Below are 21,395 nucleotides of genomic sequence, written 5' to 3' on the forward strand. Positions count from 1 at the left end.
AGAAGGATGCTACGTTATAACAACCGTAGTTGGTTTACTTGTGCGGAATACAAAGAAAAGTTGCTACCCCATTGGCGCTTTATATATAGTATCTGTACCAATACAGATAAGGTAGAACGTAGCATATCCCTTCTCTCGGAAAGCGACTTCAAATTAGCCGACCAAACCGTCATCCCTTCCAACAAGTCTAATCTTCATTTCAAAACGGTATGTCTTTTAAAACTATGCCCTATATAACCTATGTAATCCTTCCCAGGCCTTCTCACTTTTTGATATTCCCTCCATCCTTCAATTGGTACTAACCTACTATCCTTCGAATCATCAACTACCATATTTTCCAATCGCTACGTCTAAGACTCTCGAGGCTCTTGGAGCTCTGAAGCAAGCTCTCCCTAGTAGTAGTATTTGGGAGCCAGGTTCTGAAGAATATGAAGAGATTAACTCCTCATATTTGTCTGGACTAGAGAGTGACCTCGAGCCTGCATTTATCTTCCAACCCCAGGCCAAAGAAGATATTAGTATCTTCTTAAAGACGATAAAACCAATAGGCGTCGAGTTCGCCATTCGTGGCGCTGGGATGCAACCACTTCCGGGCTCCGCCAATATCCAAGGAGGCGTTACCCTTGATCTTCGACGTCTCACCGGCATTGATATCAAAGATGGCTTTGTCCAAATAGGGGCAGGCGAGCGCTGGGGTAAGGTGTATGAAAAGCTAGATGCCTCCGGGCTCTCTGTAACTGGTAGCCGCTCAGCAATAGGGGATATCGGTGGACTAGCACTTCAGGGTTTGTCCTCCAACCTCTTCAATCCTGTTGCATTATTAATGTCTTCAAGACGGCCTATCTTTCTTCTCTACTCGCGGGGGATTCATTTGTGACAATGTGCTCAACTTCGAAGTCGTTTTGGCCTCGGGTGAGATTGTTAATGCTAATGCCATAGATAATGAGGACTTGTGGCGTGCTCTGAAAGGAGCAGGAAATAATCTCGGGATTGTGACTCGTTTCGACATATGGACCTTCAAACAAGGGCCTATATGGGGCGATACTGTGTTTTACTTCCCTTCAAGCTTCCCAAGTCAGCTTGAATCCCTGGTTAAGGAACTCCACAAACCGAATGCAAGCAAAGAAACACATCTAATGTTGAGCATTGGCTATTCATCCTTGGTAGGCAACAGCATCATGTGTTTAAACCAGCCCTATTACACTCAGGCAGTCGAAAACCCACCCGAGCTTGATCCATTTACCAAAATTCAACCGCAAATTGATGCTCTCAATAAGATGCGTCTTCACAGCGTGAAAGATGCGGCTGCAGAGCAAAGTGCATCCGGCCAAGATCGAGTGAGGTATGCATACACAGTTTCTTGAAGCAAACCTTATGATAACTTTCGAATTTTAATATCACGGATTACCCAGCATTTAGGGATAAGTTTCAGGAGGTGTGCTAATGCGTCGATAGATGCGCTTATATGAATATAACAGTCAAAGCGGATCTTGGGACTCTGAACGCCGCGTCTGAGATCTATACGGCTGAGCTTGAACCCCTGAAGGGGGTTGAGAACGTGACACTATCTTTAACTCTGCAGCCGTACCCAGTTTCATTAATGGAACAGTCAACTACACACGGGGGCAATTCTCTGGGCCTTGATGCCGCTGGAGGCCCACTCGTCTCGGTTCTTCTTCTTTCCTATTGGAAGAACAAGGAAGATGATAGTGCGGTGCTGGGGATGATGAAGGGTGCACTCGGCAAGATCAAAGCAGACGCAACTGAGCGGAAACAACTAGTTCCATTCGTCTACATGAATTACGCCTTCAGTCACCAGGATCCTTTAGGTTCGTATGGTTTTAAGAATCGGACCAAATTGCAAGAAGCCAGCAAGAAGTATGACCCTGACGGTCTGTTCCAAAAAGCGTGCCCAGGTGGCTTCAAACTGTTTTCGTAAGTCGCGGCATTAGACGCACCAATGTTACGTGGGATACAGGAGGACAGCCAGGCAGTATAATATATAGTAAATATATGAATTGGACCGTACTAATCGGTGTTGTCGCCGAGCTGGCGGTCGATGTGCGTAGGGTTCTTACGTAGAATCCACCGAATTCAAGGGCTGGCTCTGGATTCAAAGGCGTAAGACTCGTCAAGCACACCGTGTACCACTTCTGTCCTCGAAAAGATGAGGCACAATATTAGATATCCATAATGGGAAACGTAAATTTGTTCGATTTGAGTAATTGGTAGCTATAACCACAGAAGAGCAGGTTGAATAAGACAGTTGGTAACAGATAATTACTGGGGAAATGTGCTTTGGAATATTCGGTGTCTTTCATAGAACTTAATATCTCTTACGCACCCTACCATACTTGAATGGCACCTTAAGCTAGACTACCTAACCTATGCTGCTTAATTCCGGTCTACGATGGGGACATGAGATATCATAACTTAGAACCAAGATCCCATTGTGTTGCATGCCAATAAAAGGTAGATACATGCATGTGTGGATGTTTTCTATTTTTAATTAACTAAATAATGTAAGGGCTAGGGGCACGTAGTAGGCACATTAAAGCACAAGTGCGTCCTTTGTTTATAAATTACCAACACTTGGGATGAATAAGTGAGGTAGATAGTAGGGTACCACACGTGGGATTATAAATAAAACGACGACAGGGAGAAAAACAGAAAATTACACATCCAAGCGTTGGTTTCCTTCTATTATTATAAAGCTGTGTCCACTCAACCTGGCTCACTTTCTCTCGATATTAGCAATAATACTAGCCCAACCCTAATCAACCTCGTCGTCTAAATCATGAAGATAGAAAACAACGACTCTACTAAGATGCCGTTAGCCTCACGAACTATTCCAAATCCTAGCAATGAAGCGAATCATCCAACCTCTCCTCCTCGAAAAACCCACTCGACTCGATTCTGGATTACTATCATCTCTCTTTGTCTTCTCGCGTTTGTCTCTGCCCTTGATGTTATGATCATCACTACTGCTCTCCCAACAATTGTACAAGACGTTGGAGGCTCTACCCAATATACCTGGATTGCTAACTCTTTCGTTTTCGCGTCATCTGTCGTTCAACCTTTAGTCGGCCAATTGGCCAATACTCTTGGCCGCAAGACCCCCATCCTAGGGTCCATTATCTTCTTCACGGTTGGCAGCACAATTGCGGGAGCAGCTTACAACAGCGCCATGATCATTGCAGGAAGACCAACCCAAGGACTTGGTGCTGGGGGCATTTATGTCTTGATCGATATCGTCTATTGTGATCTGGTACCGCTCCGCAACCGTGGGACATATCTTAGAATCGTCAATTCTTGGGCAGGCATTGCGGCTGCTCTAGGTCCCGTTTTAGGCGGCATTCTCGGCGAGAGGAACTGGCGATGGATATTCTTTATGAATCTCCCAATCTATGCACTACCGCTGATCACAATATTTTCTTTCATAGACCCAAAATCGGGCAGCGGAATTGCCAGTATCAGAAATCTTGATTATTTTGGGAACTTCATTTTCATTCCAAGCATGGTCGCATTCATATTTGCGTTGGTGACCGGAGGGAGTGAATACCCTTGGTCTTCCTGGCGTATTATTCTTCCTTTGGTCCTCGGAGTCATTGGCTGGATTGGATTTCATATTCAACAACACTATTTCGCGAGCAATCCTAGTATACCAACACGGCTATTTAGTAACCGAACTTCAGCTGCTGCGTACGCCTTGGCATTTTTGGGTAGTCTTCTGCTTCAAAAAGCCGGGCTATTTCTTCCCGTTTACTTTCAAGTTGTTCTCACTACGACGGTATTTGATTCCGGCATTTACTTCCTCCCTCTAGCGATAGGAACACTATTCTCCGCTGCCATTACAGGCATCTTACTTACAAAAACTGGTGCTTACCGACCCTTGCATGCTGCCGCTTTCGCCCTTTCAATTCTTGCGTATAGTCTTTTCACACTGCTAAATCGAAACACTCCAAAAGTTACTTGGGCATTTTTCGAGCTTATCATCGCAGGGGGGCTAGGAATAACTATTTCCGTTATCCTTCCTGCTATCCTTGCTGCCCTGCCAGAGTCGGATGTGGCATCTGCAATTGCAGCCTTCTCATTTATCAAAACATTCGGGTTTATCTGGGGTGTCACTATCCCTTCTGTGATTTTTAATGCAGTATTTAACGACAATTTGTCTCTTACATCTTCATTAGATTTGCGAAAACAGTTGCAAGATGGCAAGGCATATTCATCGCCAGCCAAGCACGTAGTGTATCCGAGACCCTAGATCCAGATGTATGGGATCAGGTTGTACAAGTTTATATCGTCAGTCGTCAGTCTGAAGACGTTATGGTGGTTAGGGTTAGGAGTGAGTGTTGTTGCACTTCTCTTAGTTGGAGCGGAGAGGGGCTTGGAGCTGTCCACTGAACTGAAAACTGAGTACGGTCTCAACGAAGAAAAGGGAAGTGATGAAGCTCATAACACTAAAGAGAATCCAGGCCCGTAGTCACCCCCTCTCAAGAATAGCTTCTTTCGATTTATAGTAATCGTCATTCTAAGTTATCATATAGGTATTCTAAGCCTCAGCTTTGAGAGACTTAGCCTCTTTAGCTCTGGGATCCTGCTTATCACAAGTTGGAATGTCTGATCTTGTTGCCTCATTGAGGTTTCAAATTCCCAAACTAACTACTGTGAGCGAAGACCTGGACACTTTGCCAACTACCTGGGTTAGGTAGGTAGCTGGGAGATCAACAGGCTCAGCGAAACCTAGACTAACGCCGTGTGAATATCGCATAGCACTAAGTACCTAGGTACTTATTGCGGCTCCCCTGTGGAACAAGATTGCGCTTTAATCATGTGCGTTGACGAATAATTTTGGTAGGTATACGAGCTGACACGACAGCTAATACGAAACTGAATTTCTGAATTTCTTCACCTAGTCGCAATGCTTTGTATTGTTTGAATATCGAGTTGAGAGTTGAAATACCTATAACACATGAGATAACCTGATGATATATCTGCTGGTCTTAATGAATGAGATATATTAGCCATTGTAAACCAGATTCCCAACATGGCTGCGTATCGTATAATAGGTATTTAGTTATGAATATTCACCTTTCAATTCCCCCCCGCAAAGTGATGACTTTAGAGACAGCTGAGATATTACGAAAGGGTTAGCCTGAAACTCGTTGTTAGTGACTTTCGAAAAGTGATAGTAGGTATATTCGTAGTCTTTCGTATTCACAATCCTCATAGCTAGCGGTGAAGTATATTAGTACTACCCTCAGCCTCCTTGGCTGTATACTACAGGATACATATAACTTCCTGCTCAGGACTAATAACCGTGGAGCTAGCCGGACATGTGCTCGTTCTCAAGTCAAGTTGAATTCTACCCTCGAGTACGTCTCGGTAATATTCTCCAAATGCAGAAATATTCAGGTATTTGAGTTGATTAACAGATTATGAATGGGTTGGATATATCGGACGTGGCTGAGGGACTTGGCGAGGATTGTAATGACGGATATACCTGATTCAGCAATAGAGCTGCCGCCTCAGCCGTAGTTTAGACCTACATGATGTGGATGCTGCACGTCGTCCTCGTAGTGGACCATACGAAAACGGGGAACGAACAAGACGCAGGTAGTCAGCCAACGTTGGGGAAGATACGAAAAGCTAGCCCGGATTGTAAAGTCTTAGCCACGATATTGGATTATCTGTCTTGTCAGTTAATTTATTTTTGCATGATGGTAGGTGTCAATTCGACCGGGGAAAAGAAGATGATGAGAATCAGATGTTCATGCAGGGCTCAAGTATAAGGGTAGCTTGTGAGTGTGATGTGTGTGTGTTTGGTTGTAAGTGTGCGGCTTATCCTAAATGATTGGATGGATTGGACGATGGGGTTTCTGTCAAAGAAAGATAATCTAGATCGGAAGAGAGTTTAAGGAATTGATTGTCATTTGGTGTATATAAATATGTATAAAAATATACATGATACAGTAATCCTTTCTTGTAATGGGTCAACCTTCTCAGGTAACACAATGTGTCTTTTGCCTGCAATGGTTGTTGCTGCAGTGTGTGACGCGTAAGTCTTTTTCTTCTGCACCCATGCTGGTACTTAATAGGTACGGATTGCTTTCCCAAGCGTTACAAGCGTTACATTAGATGTTTGCATCTGCAGCAAAGTTGCAGCAGTTGCCAGTTACAATTGATGTTACCCAATTACCATTATTTGTAAAACCAGATCCACTATAGGTGCCTTCCCTGCTTTCCCTGCCGAATGAGCCAAGATTGCAAGATTGCCGCCAAGCTAGCTAGACCGTTAAGGGTACTACGACCCTATTTATCACATGACCTAAGGTCATTGGACCCACTTAGTATACACATAAATATACACATTTTATAGATATTAGATATTCTTCCTAAATATTTTATAATATAATAATAATAAAGATAATATAATATATTATTATAATTAATAACTTTATTGTTTCTTTTACTTTTATTAACATAAAATTATATAATTTAAAACGGGAAAATTAAATTAAATTAAATTAATCAAACCGTTTATTAAATCTATTTATTTAAGTTATTATTTATTAAACAATCTTTAAACTTAAACCATTATTTATTTAATAATCTTTATTATTTTAATTATCTACCTTATAAATATCCATTTAATTAATTAATTATACTTTATAATTTTAATAATATTATTTATTTAATTAAATAAATAAAATTTATTCGATTGTTATATATCTTTTTTTAATATTAAAAAATATATATATATATAAAAATATAATTTTAACCTACTTATTAATTAAATAATAATTTTTTTAATATTAATATCTTTTACCAAATTAATTATTCCTATTTTATTAAAAAAATTACTTATTAACCTATTAAATTTCTTACTATTTTATAAAGATTCTTAAATTCTTTAAAGTCTTACCTTATAAATTTTAAAATAACTAAAATAATTTAATTATTTAAAAAATCAAATTAATATTAATTAAATATTTAATAATAATTTTATAAAACTAAATTATAATTTTTATTATTAAGGATTTTAAATATTTTTACACGAAAAATTTCTTTTTTTACGTTTATTTAATTATAAACTAATTCATAATCCGTATAATTATTAATAATATTAAATAATAATAATATTTTAATTAATCTTTTTAATAATTAATTATTTTTTAATTAAAATTATTTTAATTTTAATATTCTTTTTATAATAATTTTTATAATAAATTTATTTACTTAAACTTTTATCTGTTTTAATAACTAAAATATTAATCTTAATATTAATAATAACTTAAGTTATAATAGTAATAAATAAAATAATAAAAACTTTTTTAAAACTAAAAACGTTAAATACTTTAATTTTAACCTTAAAAACATAAAAAATTTAAATTTTTTCGTTATAAGTAAATATACCATTTATATAAATGTTTATACCTTTATAAACCGTTTATTAAAATTAATAATTTTTTACAATAATATTAAAATTAAATAAATTTAAATAATATATTTATAAAATATAATATAAAAATAATTAATAATTAAATTAATAGATTTTAAAAAACAAATTTTATAAATAGGAAATATTACTTTTATTATTTAAATTTTAATTATAAAATTTAAAAAATAAAACATTTAAATAATATTAAATTTATAAAAATATAAATTTATTATATTTAATTTTTATAAAGGTAAAAATTTTTAAATTTTTATTTATAATATTATTTAAAACGTTAAAAATTATAACCTCTTTTTATTTAACTAATTATTTAATACGTTTAATACCTTTAATTTTTATATATAATTATAATTTTAAAAATCTAATTTAAATACTATACTTGGTTAATTCTTAACTTATTTAAATAATTACAAATTTATTTTATAAAACTTTACCTTAATAATATATTTTACCATCTTTAAAAATTATAAAAATTATAAAAAATATAAATAAATGGATTATTTTATTTTTATACCTTAATTTATATACCATAGTAAATATTTCCATAATAATTTCAAAGATAAAATTATTAATAAATATCTATTATAACAATACCAAGATTATTATAAAGATTAAAATAACTACTACCGTAATTAATAAAATAATAAAAAATAATATAATAATTATAATTATAAAAATTATAATAATTATAACCTTTAATAAAATTAATAATATAATTAAATTTAATAATAAAAATATTTTAATTAAAGATATTTTAATAACCAACTATTATAATAATAAATACCAAATTAATAAACTTTAAATAATTAATAATAAAATCAAAATTAATAAAATTAATAAAATTAATATAATTATATAAATTAATAAAATAATTATTATAATAATTATTACTTATACTAATAATAATTTTAATAAAAAATTTATATAATAAATTTTAACTATTTTTTAAATAATTATTACTTAAATTATAAAAATTATAATCTATCAAAATTCGGCTATTCCAAAGAACCAAAACCTAAACTTAAACCCTTTAAACCTTTAAAATAAACTTTTTAAATAACAGATCTTAAACTATTTAATAATTTTATAATAGAAAATTTTAACTATACTTTAAATTTAATCTTATTATTTAAACCAATCCTTTTAAATTTTACATTTTTATTAATAATAAAAAAATTTAATAACATTACCAATTTTAATATAATTTATTTAATACTAATTAAATCCAAATATAACTTTTATAATTAAATATTAATTATATATAATAAATTATTCCAATATTTCCAAAAACATTACCTAAAACAAATAAATAATTTATTAAAAAACTTATATTCATTATTATTATATTGAATTGGTATGGTGCTACATTGCCAAGAGCAAGGGTATTATTATGTAATCTTAGGTTATAGGCCATATAAAGGTCTAATATTTGTTATATTCTTCTGATTAGATAGCCACAATTATTACCATTTAATTATGTATTTAATATAAATACATTCGTTATTTTCTTATATTTATAGCTTATAGCCTTATTTTGCGTATTTATTTTATATATTTTATTTAATTAATAGATCCTTATAGTTCTTCCAGAATATAGTGCTATCATTAGTTGTTTAGGACCTTTCACGAAGATCTAGACGTTGAAGTGATATGCCATACTCTGTAGGAGATACCAACTCCTGTTCAATATTATAAAGATATTATTAATATAATTATAAATATCTTACTTATAATTTTTAAAATCAATTATATAAACAATAAAATAAATATTAACGTTATTTTTATTAATTTAAATATAATAAACTTTTAAATTACTCCAAAAGAAATAATTAAATTTAAAATTTTTATTTTATAATTTTTTATAAACTTTTATTTAAATTATAATATAAATTTTATTTATAAAATTAAAATTTATTTTAAATTTTATATTATAATAAATCTTATTATAAAATATAAAAAAGAAATTTATATAAACATTAGATATTTAAGATCTTTAATAAATAAAAATTAAATTAAAAAATATTATTTTAAAATAAAAATTAAAACCCGCGCAATACCAATATTAATTTAAAAAATTATTAAATATTAAATTTCTTCATTAAAATATATTATTTTTCGTTTTTATTTTAAAAACTATTAAAATAAAAAACCTGTTATTATTTCATTTATACGTAAAATTATATTAATTAATAATTTACAAACCTATATATTATATAATATAAATATTTTAAATATTAAATAAATAAATATTATATTATTAAAGAAATTAATAATTATTTAATTTTATAAAATCGTAATCCTTTCATTATTTATTTTAAACTTAATTATATAATTAATTAAATTATTATTTTTATATAATATTATTATTATTTAAAAATTATTTATATTATATTATTTAAATAAGATTTTATATTTAAATCATACTTAAATAACATTTTTATTTACATTATATTATTAAATAATAAAATAAATAAAATCATTATTTATAATAATTTAAATTTTAACATAATTATTTTTAAAAATAATTTAATAAGTTATTTTAAACCTTTAAAATAAAAACATTAAAGATAATAGATTAAAAATAATTACATACCATATTTAATATTATTGAACAGGAGTTGGTATCTCCTATAAAATATAGCATATTATTTCAACGTTTAAATCTTCGTAAAAGGCTTTAAATAGTTAATAATAATATTATATTTTAAAAAAACTATAAGGATTTACTAATCGAATAGGATATATAAGATAAATACGTAAAATAAAGCTATAAGTTATAAATATAGAAAAATAACGAATATATTTATATTGAATGTATAATTAAATAATAATAATCGTAGCTATTTGATTAGAAAAATACGATAAATATTAAACCTTTATATGGCTTATAACCTAAGATTACATAATAATACCCTTGCTCTTAGCGATGTGGCACTACACCAGTTTACTATGTAAATTGCTTAAAAAAAAGATTAACTTTTAAATTTTTAATTTTATAAGCAATTTTGTTATTTTTAAAATAAATTAATTTTGTAAATATCTTATTAACGTAACAATTTATAATAATCTTAAAAATTTCCATATTTTCGAAAAATTTAATATATTAATTATATAATTTTAAAATATTTTTATTAATAAAAATTTTATAAATATTATAAAAAATAAATTTTTTTATTTTAATTTAAAATTTAAATAGGAAAAACTCCTTCTTAAAAAAATTTATCCATACTTTATTAATATAAAAGATTAAGCTATTATTAATAAAATTATTAAAAAATTAATTTTTTAAAAACGTATCGTTTATACCAAAATATTTATACCATTTTTAATACCTATATTTATTATTTAAAAATTAATTAATGGTTTTAACAATGTTATTAAAAAAAACCAAATAATTATTAATATAAAAATATTTAATAATATAAATTTTAATAATATTTACCTTATAAAATTTTAAAAAGTTATATTTTAAAAGATATATTTTAAAACCTTTATAATAATAATAAACGTATTAATTTTTTATTATTAATGACGTACCTATCTTTTTATATAATAAACGTTTATAATTATTACCGTTAAAAGATAATTTACATTTTATTATTTAATTATAAAATATAAAAATAATAATATATATATTTAATATTAAATAAATATATTATTTAAAAATGTTAATATAATAAATTATTATTATAATAATATTATTATTACCTTAAAAACCTTAAAATATTATATTAAAGATTTAATATTAATATTTATATTTTTTTATGTAAAAAACGTTTTTATTAATTTTTCTAACGTTATTATTTTAAGAAAATTTATTAATTTTTTTTAAATTATTAATAATAAAAGAAAGATTTATTATAATCTTAAAGATTATATTTCTTATATTTTTTAAAGATTTTAAAATATTTATTAGTTTTATAAATTATATAAAAAACAACATCTTTCGTTTCGTAAAATTGGTAAAGTTATTAAAAAAACAAAAGATTATATTTATTTATTTTAACTTATAAAAAAAATCTATAAAATAAAAATAAAAATAATGGGTTAATAATATCCTAATAAATATACCATTTAAAGTTAAAAAATTATTTTTCGAAAATCTAAAAAATGCTTTTATTAAATATATAATATTATATTTTTATAATTTTAAATAACTTCTTTATATTAATTTTAATATATCATGTAAAGGTATTGATATATTTATTTATTATATTAATAATAAAAACCTACCTTTTTTAATAAAAAATGGTAAATTATTTATATATATATTATAAACCGCCATTTAACTTATAACTTTTTTATTTAAAATATTATTATTAATAAAATAATAATATTAACTAATAAAAATAAAAATCCTTGGATTTATTTGGATAATAAAAAAGATTTACTATTATATTAATATTATTTAAATAAAATTATATATATTTATAAATTATAAAATTATATTAAAATTAATAAAATATAATAATTTTATTAATTTTATAATAATAAATAATAAAAATTTTTATTTAATATAAATAATAAAATATATTAATAAATTTAATTTTATAATACTTTATAAACTTGAAAAATTCCATATTATTTTAAATATATTATTATATTTACCTATTATAAATTTAAATATTTTTAATAACAATATTAAAGATTTTAATATTTTTTTAAATAATAAAAATAAATATTAAGAATCCTTTTTAAACAAAATATTTATAATATATAAAAACGTATTTCTTACAATATAATTAACCGTAAGATATATAAAAAACAACCTTTTAATAAATCTAACATCTTAAAAAATAACCTTAATACAAATCCATCCCAAATTTAAAATAAAATTATAGTTTAAATATTTTATAAACCTTAAATAAAAAAATATTTTTAACGTTATTAAAGAAATTAAACGTTTTAAAAATAACGTTATAATTTTTCCCTTTTATTTTAACAATAAATTATTATAAAAGTTATTAAATATATATAATAAATTTTACATTTTAAGAATATATTATTCCAAAATCTTTAAAATGTTATATAATCAAAATTATCTTAACTATAATAAAATTAATAAATAGTTTATATACTTCATTATTAATTATAAAAAATTTAAAAAATATATAAAATCTTATTTAAAATATTTAATTATAAAATTTAAAAATTATTTACTTTATAATTCTTTATAATTAATTATTAATTTATCCTACCCATTTTATATAATTATTATTAATATTATCTTTAGTTTATTAAAAATTAAAAATAATAAAAATATCTTTAATATTATAATCGATAAATTTTTAAAGGTTACCATCATTTTACCAAAATAATATAATTAATTAACGCTTAATTAAACTAATATCTATTATAATATTCTATTAATAAATAATTGGAAAATTTTAAAAATCGTAATATTTAATAAAAATCCAAAATTTCTATTTAAATTTTAAAAATAATTTTGGAATTGTATTAAAATAAAATTATTATACGCCATTATATACTATTTATAAATTAATAAATAAACGGAATGATTTATTTTATAAATTAAATTAGTTTTTTATTATTATTTTAACAATTTTAAAAATAATTTATAATAGAAAAATTATATTTCACGTTTATAATATAAAATTAATTTAATATAATTATTATTTATTTAATATAACTTTTTAAAAACTATTTATAAGTTTATTTTTAACGTTATTCCTTAATTTTTACGCGTTTTAAACTATTAAAATTTAATATTATAATTGCGTATTAAAATTTATGACATAATTACAATTATAATAATGATTATTAAAAAATATTATAATTTATAATATAAATTTATATTTTTAAAAAAAAATAATTATATTTTATTTTACTTTTATAAAAGATATAATATCTTTATAACAATTATATTAAAAAAGAAATTTAATTAATAATATATTAAACCATTTTGTATTTTAAAATAAATCGGTTATTTAACATATAAATTTAATTTCTTATAATATTTTAAAATTTATAATATTATATTTATCGATTATTTTAAATTAATTTCTTTAATAAATATATTTAAAAAATAATTATTATAATTTAATTAAATAATTTTAAAGACTTATTAAAAATAAATTATTAAAAAACAAAATAATAAATATTTTATAAAATATATTAAATTAAGAAATAAATATATAAAATGGTTATTAAAAAAAGAATTAAGCAATAATAAAAACAAGTTTTTGGTAAACTTCATTACATAAAAAGGTTAAAATTAAATTATATTATAAATATCCTTTTTATTTTATTTATTTTAATAATAAAGATATTGTTTTTTTATTTGTTTTAAAGGTATTATTATATAACCTAAGGTTATTAAACCTACTTAGTATACACATAAGTATATACATTTTATAAATATTAAATATTCTTCTTAGATACTTTATAATACAACAATAATAAGGATAATATGATATACCATTACACTATTACTTGTTAAGTGCTACCTGTAGCCCATACCTAGTTACCATTTTAGCTTTAATCTCACGTGATCTAGCCTAGATAAACCAAGATGTCCATGTTGATTCCACATTTTTAGCTACGGGTAGGGATAATCGAGATACTAGGTACAAGTGGGTAAAGTACCTGATCGTATTGTACTAGTACATAATCAATATGACCTAAAGGGACCTACGCAATTGCCCAATGCTCTTTTTGTAGTCACTTACTTCCGTTTTCTGCTACAATTATCAAACGGGGGTTCCAACTAGGTTAAAACAAACTTGAAAATGAAGAGATGAAAATACATGTACTTAGAACAACAGCAAAAAAACAAAAGGTGTAACAAAACATAATAATTCCTAATGATAATGATAATAATAGTACCAATAATCACCACCAACATACCTTGCAACGCACGTACACTTGTCAGGCTTCAACTCTTACGCTTTTTTACACTCTCACACACAACATGTCACCAACACGTTGACAGCCGACACACCGCAGGTGACCCCGTCCAGGGCGACACAAACCGGGACAACACACATTTGCATTACATATGTAGACGATAGGAATGCCATCCTTGGTCTTCGGTCAAGTTCGCCGCATCTCGCGCATGGTAAAATTTAACTGATATTAACGATGCTGATTCTGATGCCGAAGCTCCATGGTTGATACCTTTGATACCTTTTGATACATTGATACCTTTTGATACCGAAGCTGATGTTACTGTTGCTGGATCGTTGGATCGCTGGATCGCTGGATACTTCCGATATTCCATTCCTCCTGCTGCTGCTGCTGCTGATGTAGATGCCGACTTATTCCTTTTTTTCTCTAAGTCGCGTTCTCATCTATCATTATCGTCATCGTCATCGCTGTCATCATTCATCAACTACCGCATGCTATTATTTACTTCGGGTCGCTTGTCCTTGTTCTGTGTCCTGGTTATCCTGGTGTCCTGGTCCTGGTCTTGATCTTATTGCTTCCTTGTCTTTGTCATCTATCATCTGTTTCTTTACCTAACCTGGCCTCTCCCTCCCTCTTACTTACCTTACTCTTATTACTCCTACTCTTACATCTTTCTTACTACTTCTACCTTTACTTTTCACTTCTACTATTTTTATATTCAACTAAGAGAAACAGGACCCCGGCTAGCCCGGACGTCCGTCTGATCACCCAAAAAGCCTTTTTCCATTTTTATTTTCAAACCTCTTTCCCTTCTTGAATATATCCGTTCCCCGAACTATTTTAATATCTTAATTACCTATTTTGTTATTTACTATTATTGTTTTTATTTTTATTTTTATTACTTTTATTTATTCATTTTCGTTCTAGTCTATTTTTTCTTATTCCTTCACACCCCCCTTTCCAACCCCCCACCATATAACTCGAAGCTCTACTCTTTATTTTAATTATCCCCCCCTACCTGGATCTCTCGGACGAGTTTACTGGTTAAAGGGGGCCCGTCATGCTGCCTTCGCCCTCGGCCGGCCTTAGTAACGTACCGCCCCCATCTACGGCCGCGGCCACGGACCCAACCATTACCACTAGCACCGCTACCTCAGCTCTTCTGGTACCTGGTCCAGGCCCTGCAGCGACAGGGGCATCATTGAAGCGACCTGCAGCAGCCGACCTGCAGCGCAGTGCCGGCGCAAGCGTCATTCCTTCAAAAAGACAAGCTACATCTAATACCAGAACGAACCCCATCCCGAATCCGAGTCCCTTGGCTGCTGCTCCCATAATTGCTCCTTCGTCTTCAGCTTCGGCTCCTCCGACTACGACAGCAACCCAATTCTATCGTCAACCTCAAGCTGCCATGTCCCTACCCGCTATGGTTACAGAAGAACAGCTGCTGGGTAGGACCCCCGAACAATTAGTCGCCACTATTCTCCAGATCCAGATGCAACACCAGCAATACGTCGCTCATATCTCGGCGCAATTCGATGCCATCAGCCAACAGCTGAATGACCTTCGTGGAAGCTTAGTGGCCTCCCATCAAGCTGCAGCTTCGGTATGTGCCATGCCCCAAAAACCCATGCCATTCCCCGTATTCAAAAATTATTTATATTATCCACTAACCCGTTGCACCTTTTTTAGGCACTCAGCTCCCGCGATTCCTCCGTACGACCCATTATACCCCCGCCCCCTCCGCAGCTGTCGGCTGCTTCATACCCTCGGGGACCGCCGATTTCTATGCAAACGCCAAGCCGCCCTGCTAGGCCTCCTCCAACTTCTCCATCCACTTCTTCTCAGGCGGTTCAACCTAGACCGGCTGCGCAAACACCGGGATCTGCAGGGCCTCCTCAGTATAAATACGGGACTGTCGGCACAGTAGAGGAGGTTTGGAAAGAGTATCGGGAGGGAATGGATGGACAGCCTGCCATTGAGGAATTGGATGCTGCGTGGGGTTCGCGCTGGCGGCCGGAGCCGCGGGGCCGCACGTGGTACTCGAGGCGGAAAGTCATCTGGGACAAGATCAAAGAATATATGGCAGAGGGCTTGGATGAAGATGAGGCAGTGAGAGAGGTCGAAAGACTACGCGACGGAAATACGATTAACAAGCTAATTCGGATGCTCCAAGACGAACGAAAGGATAAAGGAATCGGAGACGACAACATGGTCACTTAGTATGGCTACTTAGTATTGCGGTCGTCACTACCTACCTAGGTACTTGATTCGGGATTGGCGTTATATGGGGAGCGGGCATTGATACCACACATATATGAGGCTGCATTTACGGGACTACTAGCAAGAGGAATGCGACAGCGGAATCGGAATCGGAATCGGAATCGGCATATCATCGTTGTTCGAGAGGATATTATTCTTAACGGCTTGCTACAGTATGTTTATTGTTCACTGGTTGAACGATCGAATAGCCCATGGCTAGTGTCTAGACGGGAACCCGTGGTAATGAGAGACCACCGAGACGATGTTTCAACGGTGATTAGGAAACATGTCGTTACTTGGTCGTATGTAGTCTACCAAGCAATTACACAAGCGTGGCCTCGAAGCGCCTGCTACCATGCTGCCATGCTACCGACAACACCCGTTAGCTTTTCCTAATACGGCTTTCTGGGCATATGCATAGAGTTCACGAAATAGGATCCAGTGATAGGCTGCATTGAAGATCTGAGGCAAATAATGCCCATCGCATGGTCACATGCCTCTCGAGTGTTTCCCAACAAGTGCATTAGCAGCATGGCTTCGGCACTTGGGTATGACTATGGATGGGTCTGCATCGCGGATCTCATACACTAAGGACTTCATAACCAACAACGTAGGTTAGTGATGTATCGTGGAGGGAATCGTGGAGGCATGACTCGGTTACACAACAGTCACAACATGGAAAAATGTGCGGATAACATGATTGGCGGTGCGTTTGATCGTCACAGTAAGCCCATGGGGTAGAATTAATACCCTGGCGAACACAAAAGGTCCCGGTATCCGACCACGTCACCAGATATATTGCCGTCGCCTCCAAATAATCGAAAATGAAGACAATGCAAGCTAAATTTACTTGCTCAATGTCGGCATAGGTCAGACGAGGACCCTGTACTTAGCTGTATTGGCCCCTATTCCCACTTTTCCTTGCTTTGATGCTAATCATCGCGTAAGCGGCTCAGCCGCATATTGCGACGCTACCTACTTAAATTCCCGGGTTGTTGACTTCAATCCAGCCGAACTGTTATCCCAACTGCGTCTTCGGTCGAGGGTAATTGAGCTGGTTTATTTTTGGTCGGATTCTTGGCGCGAGCCTGACACCCGGATGACCACCGAGCACAGCAGTCAGACTCCGACTCCAAAACCCAACTACGACGTCTTGATTGACTTAACCACATCGAGGCCAGGTGAGGAAGAGAGAGGGTCAGGTGCGAGACCCCAGCATCGGTAAATGGATTTTGAAGTGGGCGAGGGTGAACACGGTGGAAGAGTAGGAGCAAGCTTCTTTAGTTAGGAGAAAGAAAGCGGCTTGAGTTAGACGCTGTTCGCAAAGACAATGGAAATGGGAGAGAAAACCGGAAGGGATTTATGCTAACAAATGGTAAATAAAGAGCTTGTCCAGATTACAACATCGTCGTTGAGCGATGACAATAGGGTTGATGAACTTTGATGAGACTTGATTCCACTGTCAATCATATACCTGGGACAAAGCGGCATCGTATATATATCTATGATGTACCTGCTTATCGTGAGTTACCTCCTGAGAGATGGTGCCAATCAATATTACCAGACTCTGTAACTCTGTGTTCTACCTTGAGAGTATATTTCATCTAAACCCCTGCCCAACATAACCACAGGTGGTCAAGGAGATTGAAGATGTGTCTTGAGATCTACGTTCATTGCACTACTCGCGAACATGACACCCGTCGTCTAAGCGTTCTAAACCCTATCACGGGCTACACAGTTTACAGTCCATGGCAGGAACCACATAATATGATATGCGACTATCCTCATATCACAGAGCAAATTGACGTAAATCAGCGTTGTCATTGGCACCCTAGATGCTGCCGTCTTGAGCATCATCGCTGGTGCTGGTCGGACAATTGTAGCCTGTGGTCCAAGTATCACCACTTTGTCGACGAACGAAACGGTGAGATCAAGGACATCTCGTTTCTAGGTATCTATAAGGGATATAATCCGACTAATCTATTTCTTGCGGGGTGGTTTTTCAAATCTGGCGTCGAGCTGTGGTTCTCTAATCACCATCTGGGAAATTCGCCCATTATTGTAGAAGGATCCTCGTACGCTGCCGGGCTGGCAAATGCCGGGTGGTTGCGTACGCGACTAGTCGAAATTGCTACTATGGCAACGGAGTGCCTTGGTCAGTTCGCTATACTCTGGGATCTGAATTCGGGACCCGGAGCGCTCCCACCACGTCCCGGCTGCGAAGCAGACCCGAGGCTCAACGAACGGCTATCGAGGGTCTTGTGTCTGCGAGTCGCGGAGAGCGGGCGGTTTTTAGATACCAGTCCGGTTCCTTGGCCACATTACATACAGCTGTGGGACAAGTTTCGAGCCGGAATCGTCCCGTTACGTGATGATCCATATACTGTTCCGTGGATTACAGGACCAAGCGGGGTCAAATCGAATCCGGAGTCGATGTTCTCTACGGTCCCGAATTTAAATGGTGTTTTGCAACCGGAACAGCATCCACCTGAGATGATCTACAATCCTGGCATGCCATATATTTATCCTACGTTCCCTCCACACGTAGCATCTCTTAAGCAAGAACCGGAATCCCTTCTAAATAATATCCCTATGGATACTCTTCCTACTCCTCCATCTACACCCACTCCCTTTATATCTACGCTTCCTGGACCTACACTCCCTACGGATATTCGCCCCATGGACACTCTCCTCTCGCCCTATTCACCTATACACTCTGCTACTACACCTTTATCTCCCCTGACAACCCCTATGCTAGAGGAAAATATGAGCATCAGCCCTATCCCCAACAGTGTTGGAGATAACATTGAGCCGGACGGAGGAGACGACGTGCCCAATGTTGACGCCTTAGTAGGCCATGATCCTCCCCACGCCGCACGTCGCGCCGTACAATGGTACAAGGTTCGCTGGGAAGGAGACTGGGGAGAAGATAAAGAGACATGGGAGCGTGTCATTAATATTCCTCCTTAGCTTATTGACGCATACTGGGAGAAGCTTGATGCGGAAAACCCGTGATACCATTTACGAAGTAAGTGGTCATCGTAAGTAGATTGCCGTACAGTATACCGCCGAGTCGAGTCTTGATCGTCTAGTCGGGATTATAGGCCTGGTCTTACTAGAAATCATACACTTAACCTAGTATTATAAAATCAGTGTAATATCTTGGCCTGCGCTCCAGTTAGCAAATAGGCTGCCTTCTATAGATAACCGTAATAAATAATAAGTACTCACCCGTTAGTATCTGGATGCACACCTGTTTATTTGCGTGCGAAATACTTTCTTTTGCGGAACGAACTTGTCGCTGTTTCCTGTCGTCTATAGCGTTTCCGGAAGATACCCCCTCTCTGTAGGTGGTTCTTGATATGGTAGAGACGACGGCGACGGCGGATATCTGCGCCTTGACTCTTGATGTTGCAGCACTGGACGCCACTCGGGGTTCAAGTGTTCAGGTAATAAATCCCATTCGTCAAAGGGGTCAAAATAATCGTAAGTTTGGCAATCTATGTCGAGTTGGACAGACTTTTCAATAATTTCCGCCTCATCGTCTAATGTTGGCTTAGGCCGTATTCTTGCCTTAACCACCAAATTCTGTTCTGGAAACTCCAAGTGTACAGTATCTGTAGCTTGCTTCAAATTTGCCTCTGCTTCGTCTAATATGTCTGTCATCTTCGGAAAGTCGCTTTTCACGTACATCGATAACGCGAAGAAGTTATTAAACGTAGAAACGCATAGAACCATCTCCATATCCGCAATAACCACGAGTATAAGCATTTGAAAACTGCGCTTGGCTACCGTTAGATGATTAGAGTCGCGATATATATCTTCATAGTCTAATATCCTAGAGGTGATGTATGATCCACTTGGATACTCGTAGAACTTCCGTAAGCGTATGGCATACGTGGCACGAAAGGTGAAGTGATATATCGATTGTAATAGGTCCTTAGGGGTACCGGAATGCTCTTCGATCTGCCTTACATATAGCCTTTTCCTGGGAATTAACTCCCAGAGATCAGTCTTCGAAACCTCGTCGTGAAAAGGGGCTAGTTCGTGAGGGTCTGTACGAACGTAGGATTCCTCTCCTTCGTGTAGCAAGATTACTGCCGCGGCTTTATTATCTATCGTGGACCGGCAGTTTAACGGTGCGAGATAGCGTTTAGGCCGCGCACCCTTTTCAGCCTCCGGCCCAATATACCTCCATACGTCAATAGTCATACCAAGTCCTTTGTTAGTCATCGCATACTCGGCCCGCTGGTCGTCTATGATAAACGGCTCATAGTGAGCAGATCTAGAAAAACAAATGGGGGATCTAGCAAGCATTCCGCAGAGAACATCTTGGTAGTTCGGGGATATTGTTGTTTCTAAGGGAACCTTTTCTGTTAAGTTACCCGGCTAAGGGATACTTCTCTTTGACGCGCTGACTTACCTCGCCACGCAAAAAGCGTTTCGTCATCTGAGACTCTCAAAATCTCCTGCTGCAGACGGATAAACGCCTTTTCCTCTTCGCCGTAGAGTAAAGGCATATTTATGCCAAACAAGCCGAGTAGGCAGTAAGCTTCGTCTTCGATACGAGTGGTCTGCCGGCCTGCGGCCCAGGACATCTTAGTAGCAATACTACAACCTCTAAAATGGGCCATCTGATACGCAGAGATGCCCGTGATCGTCTCAATTGTCGAGGAAAGGAACGACCGCGAGCCTATTTCCTGCCAGCCGCTGTCTAGAAATACGAGGTACAAGGGCGCTAGAAGCTCCTGCAACGTCCAACCTCGCGTGAACCAACGTGACCTCGCAAGTGTTCCTAGTTCGTTGCCTT

General features: G+C 33.5%; 5 protein-coding genes across 5 annotated transcripts; 4 read left to right on the plus strand and 1 right to left on the minus strand.

Annotated features, from left to right (window-relative positions):
- Positions 1 to 6: 6 nt before the first annotated feature.
- Positions 7 to 2,099, plus strand: F4813DRAFT_398688 (uncharacterized protein; the record flags this gene model as incomplete). Its single annotated transcript, XM_049248083.1, has 4 exons — positions 7 to 207; positions 257 to 785; positions 835 to 1,342; positions 1,456 to 2,099. 4 exons carry the CDS (start codon positions 7 to 9, stop codon positions 1,937 to 1,939), a joined length of 1,722 nt encoding a protein of 573 aa, XP_049096908.1. The 3' UTR covers positions 1,940 to 2,099.
- Positions 2,100 to 2,827: 728 nt separating this feature from the next.
- On the plus strand, positions 2,828 to 4,483 carry F4813DRAFT_382362 (major facilitator superfamily domain-containing protein; the record flags this gene model as incomplete). Its single annotated transcript, XM_049245793.1, has 3 exons — positions 2,828 to 4,203; positions 4,236 to 4,309; positions 4,344 to 4,483. 3 exons carry the CDS (start codon positions 2,828 to 2,830, stop codon positions 4,481 to 4,483), a joined length of 1,590 nt encoding a protein of 529 aa, XP_049096909.1.
- Positions 4,484 to 15,043: 10,560 nt separating this feature from the next.
- On the plus strand, positions 15,044 to 17,066 carry F4813DRAFT_192433 (transcriptional activator of glycolytic enzymes-domain-containing protein). The gene is made up of 2 exons (XM_049239443.1): positions 15,044 to 15,929; positions 16,016 to 17,066. The coding sequence occupies exons 1-2, from the start codon at positions 15,387 to 15,389 to the stop codon at positions 16,544 to 16,546; spliced, it is 1,074 nt and encodes a 357-aa protein (XP_049096910.1). The 5' UTR covers positions 15,044 to 15,386; the 3' UTR covers positions 16,547 to 17,066.
- A 1,169-nt stretch (positions 17,067 to 18,235) lies between these two features.
- F4813DRAFT_392197 (uncharacterized protein) lies at positions 18,236 to 19,555 on the plus strand (the record flags this gene model as incomplete). Its single annotated transcript, XM_049247254.1, has 1 exon — positions 18,236 to 19,555. One exon carries the CDS (start codon positions 18,236 to 18,238, stop codon positions 19,553 to 19,555), a length of 1,320 nt encoding a protein of 439 aa, XP_049096911.1.
- Positions 19,556 to 19,668: 113 nt separating this feature from the next.
- On the minus strand, positions 19,669 to 21,247 carry F4813DRAFT_192473 (uncharacterized protein). Its single transcript, XM_049239444.1, has 3 exons — positions 21,009 to 21,247; positions 19,839 to 20,953; positions 19,669 to 19,720 (listed from the first exon to the last, which is right to left on the minus strand). The coding sequence occupies exons 1-2, from the start codon at positions 21,033 to 21,035 to the stop codon at positions 19,901 to 19,903; spliced, it is 1,080 nt and encodes a 359-aa protein (XP_049096912.1). The 5' UTR covers positions 21,036 to 21,247; the 3' UTR covers positions 19,669 to 19,720; positions 19,839 to 19,900.
- Positions 21,248 to 21,395: the final 148 nt, after the last annotated feature.

The sequence above is a fragment of the Daldinia decipiens genome (assembly GCF_022478715.1).
Source record: "Daldinia decipiens strain CBS 113046 unplaced genomic scaffold F4813scaffold_33, whole genome shotgun sequence".
Lineage (NCBI taxonomy): Eukaryota > Fungi > Ascomycota > Sordariomycetes > Xylariales > Hypoxylaceae > Daldinia > Daldinia decipiens.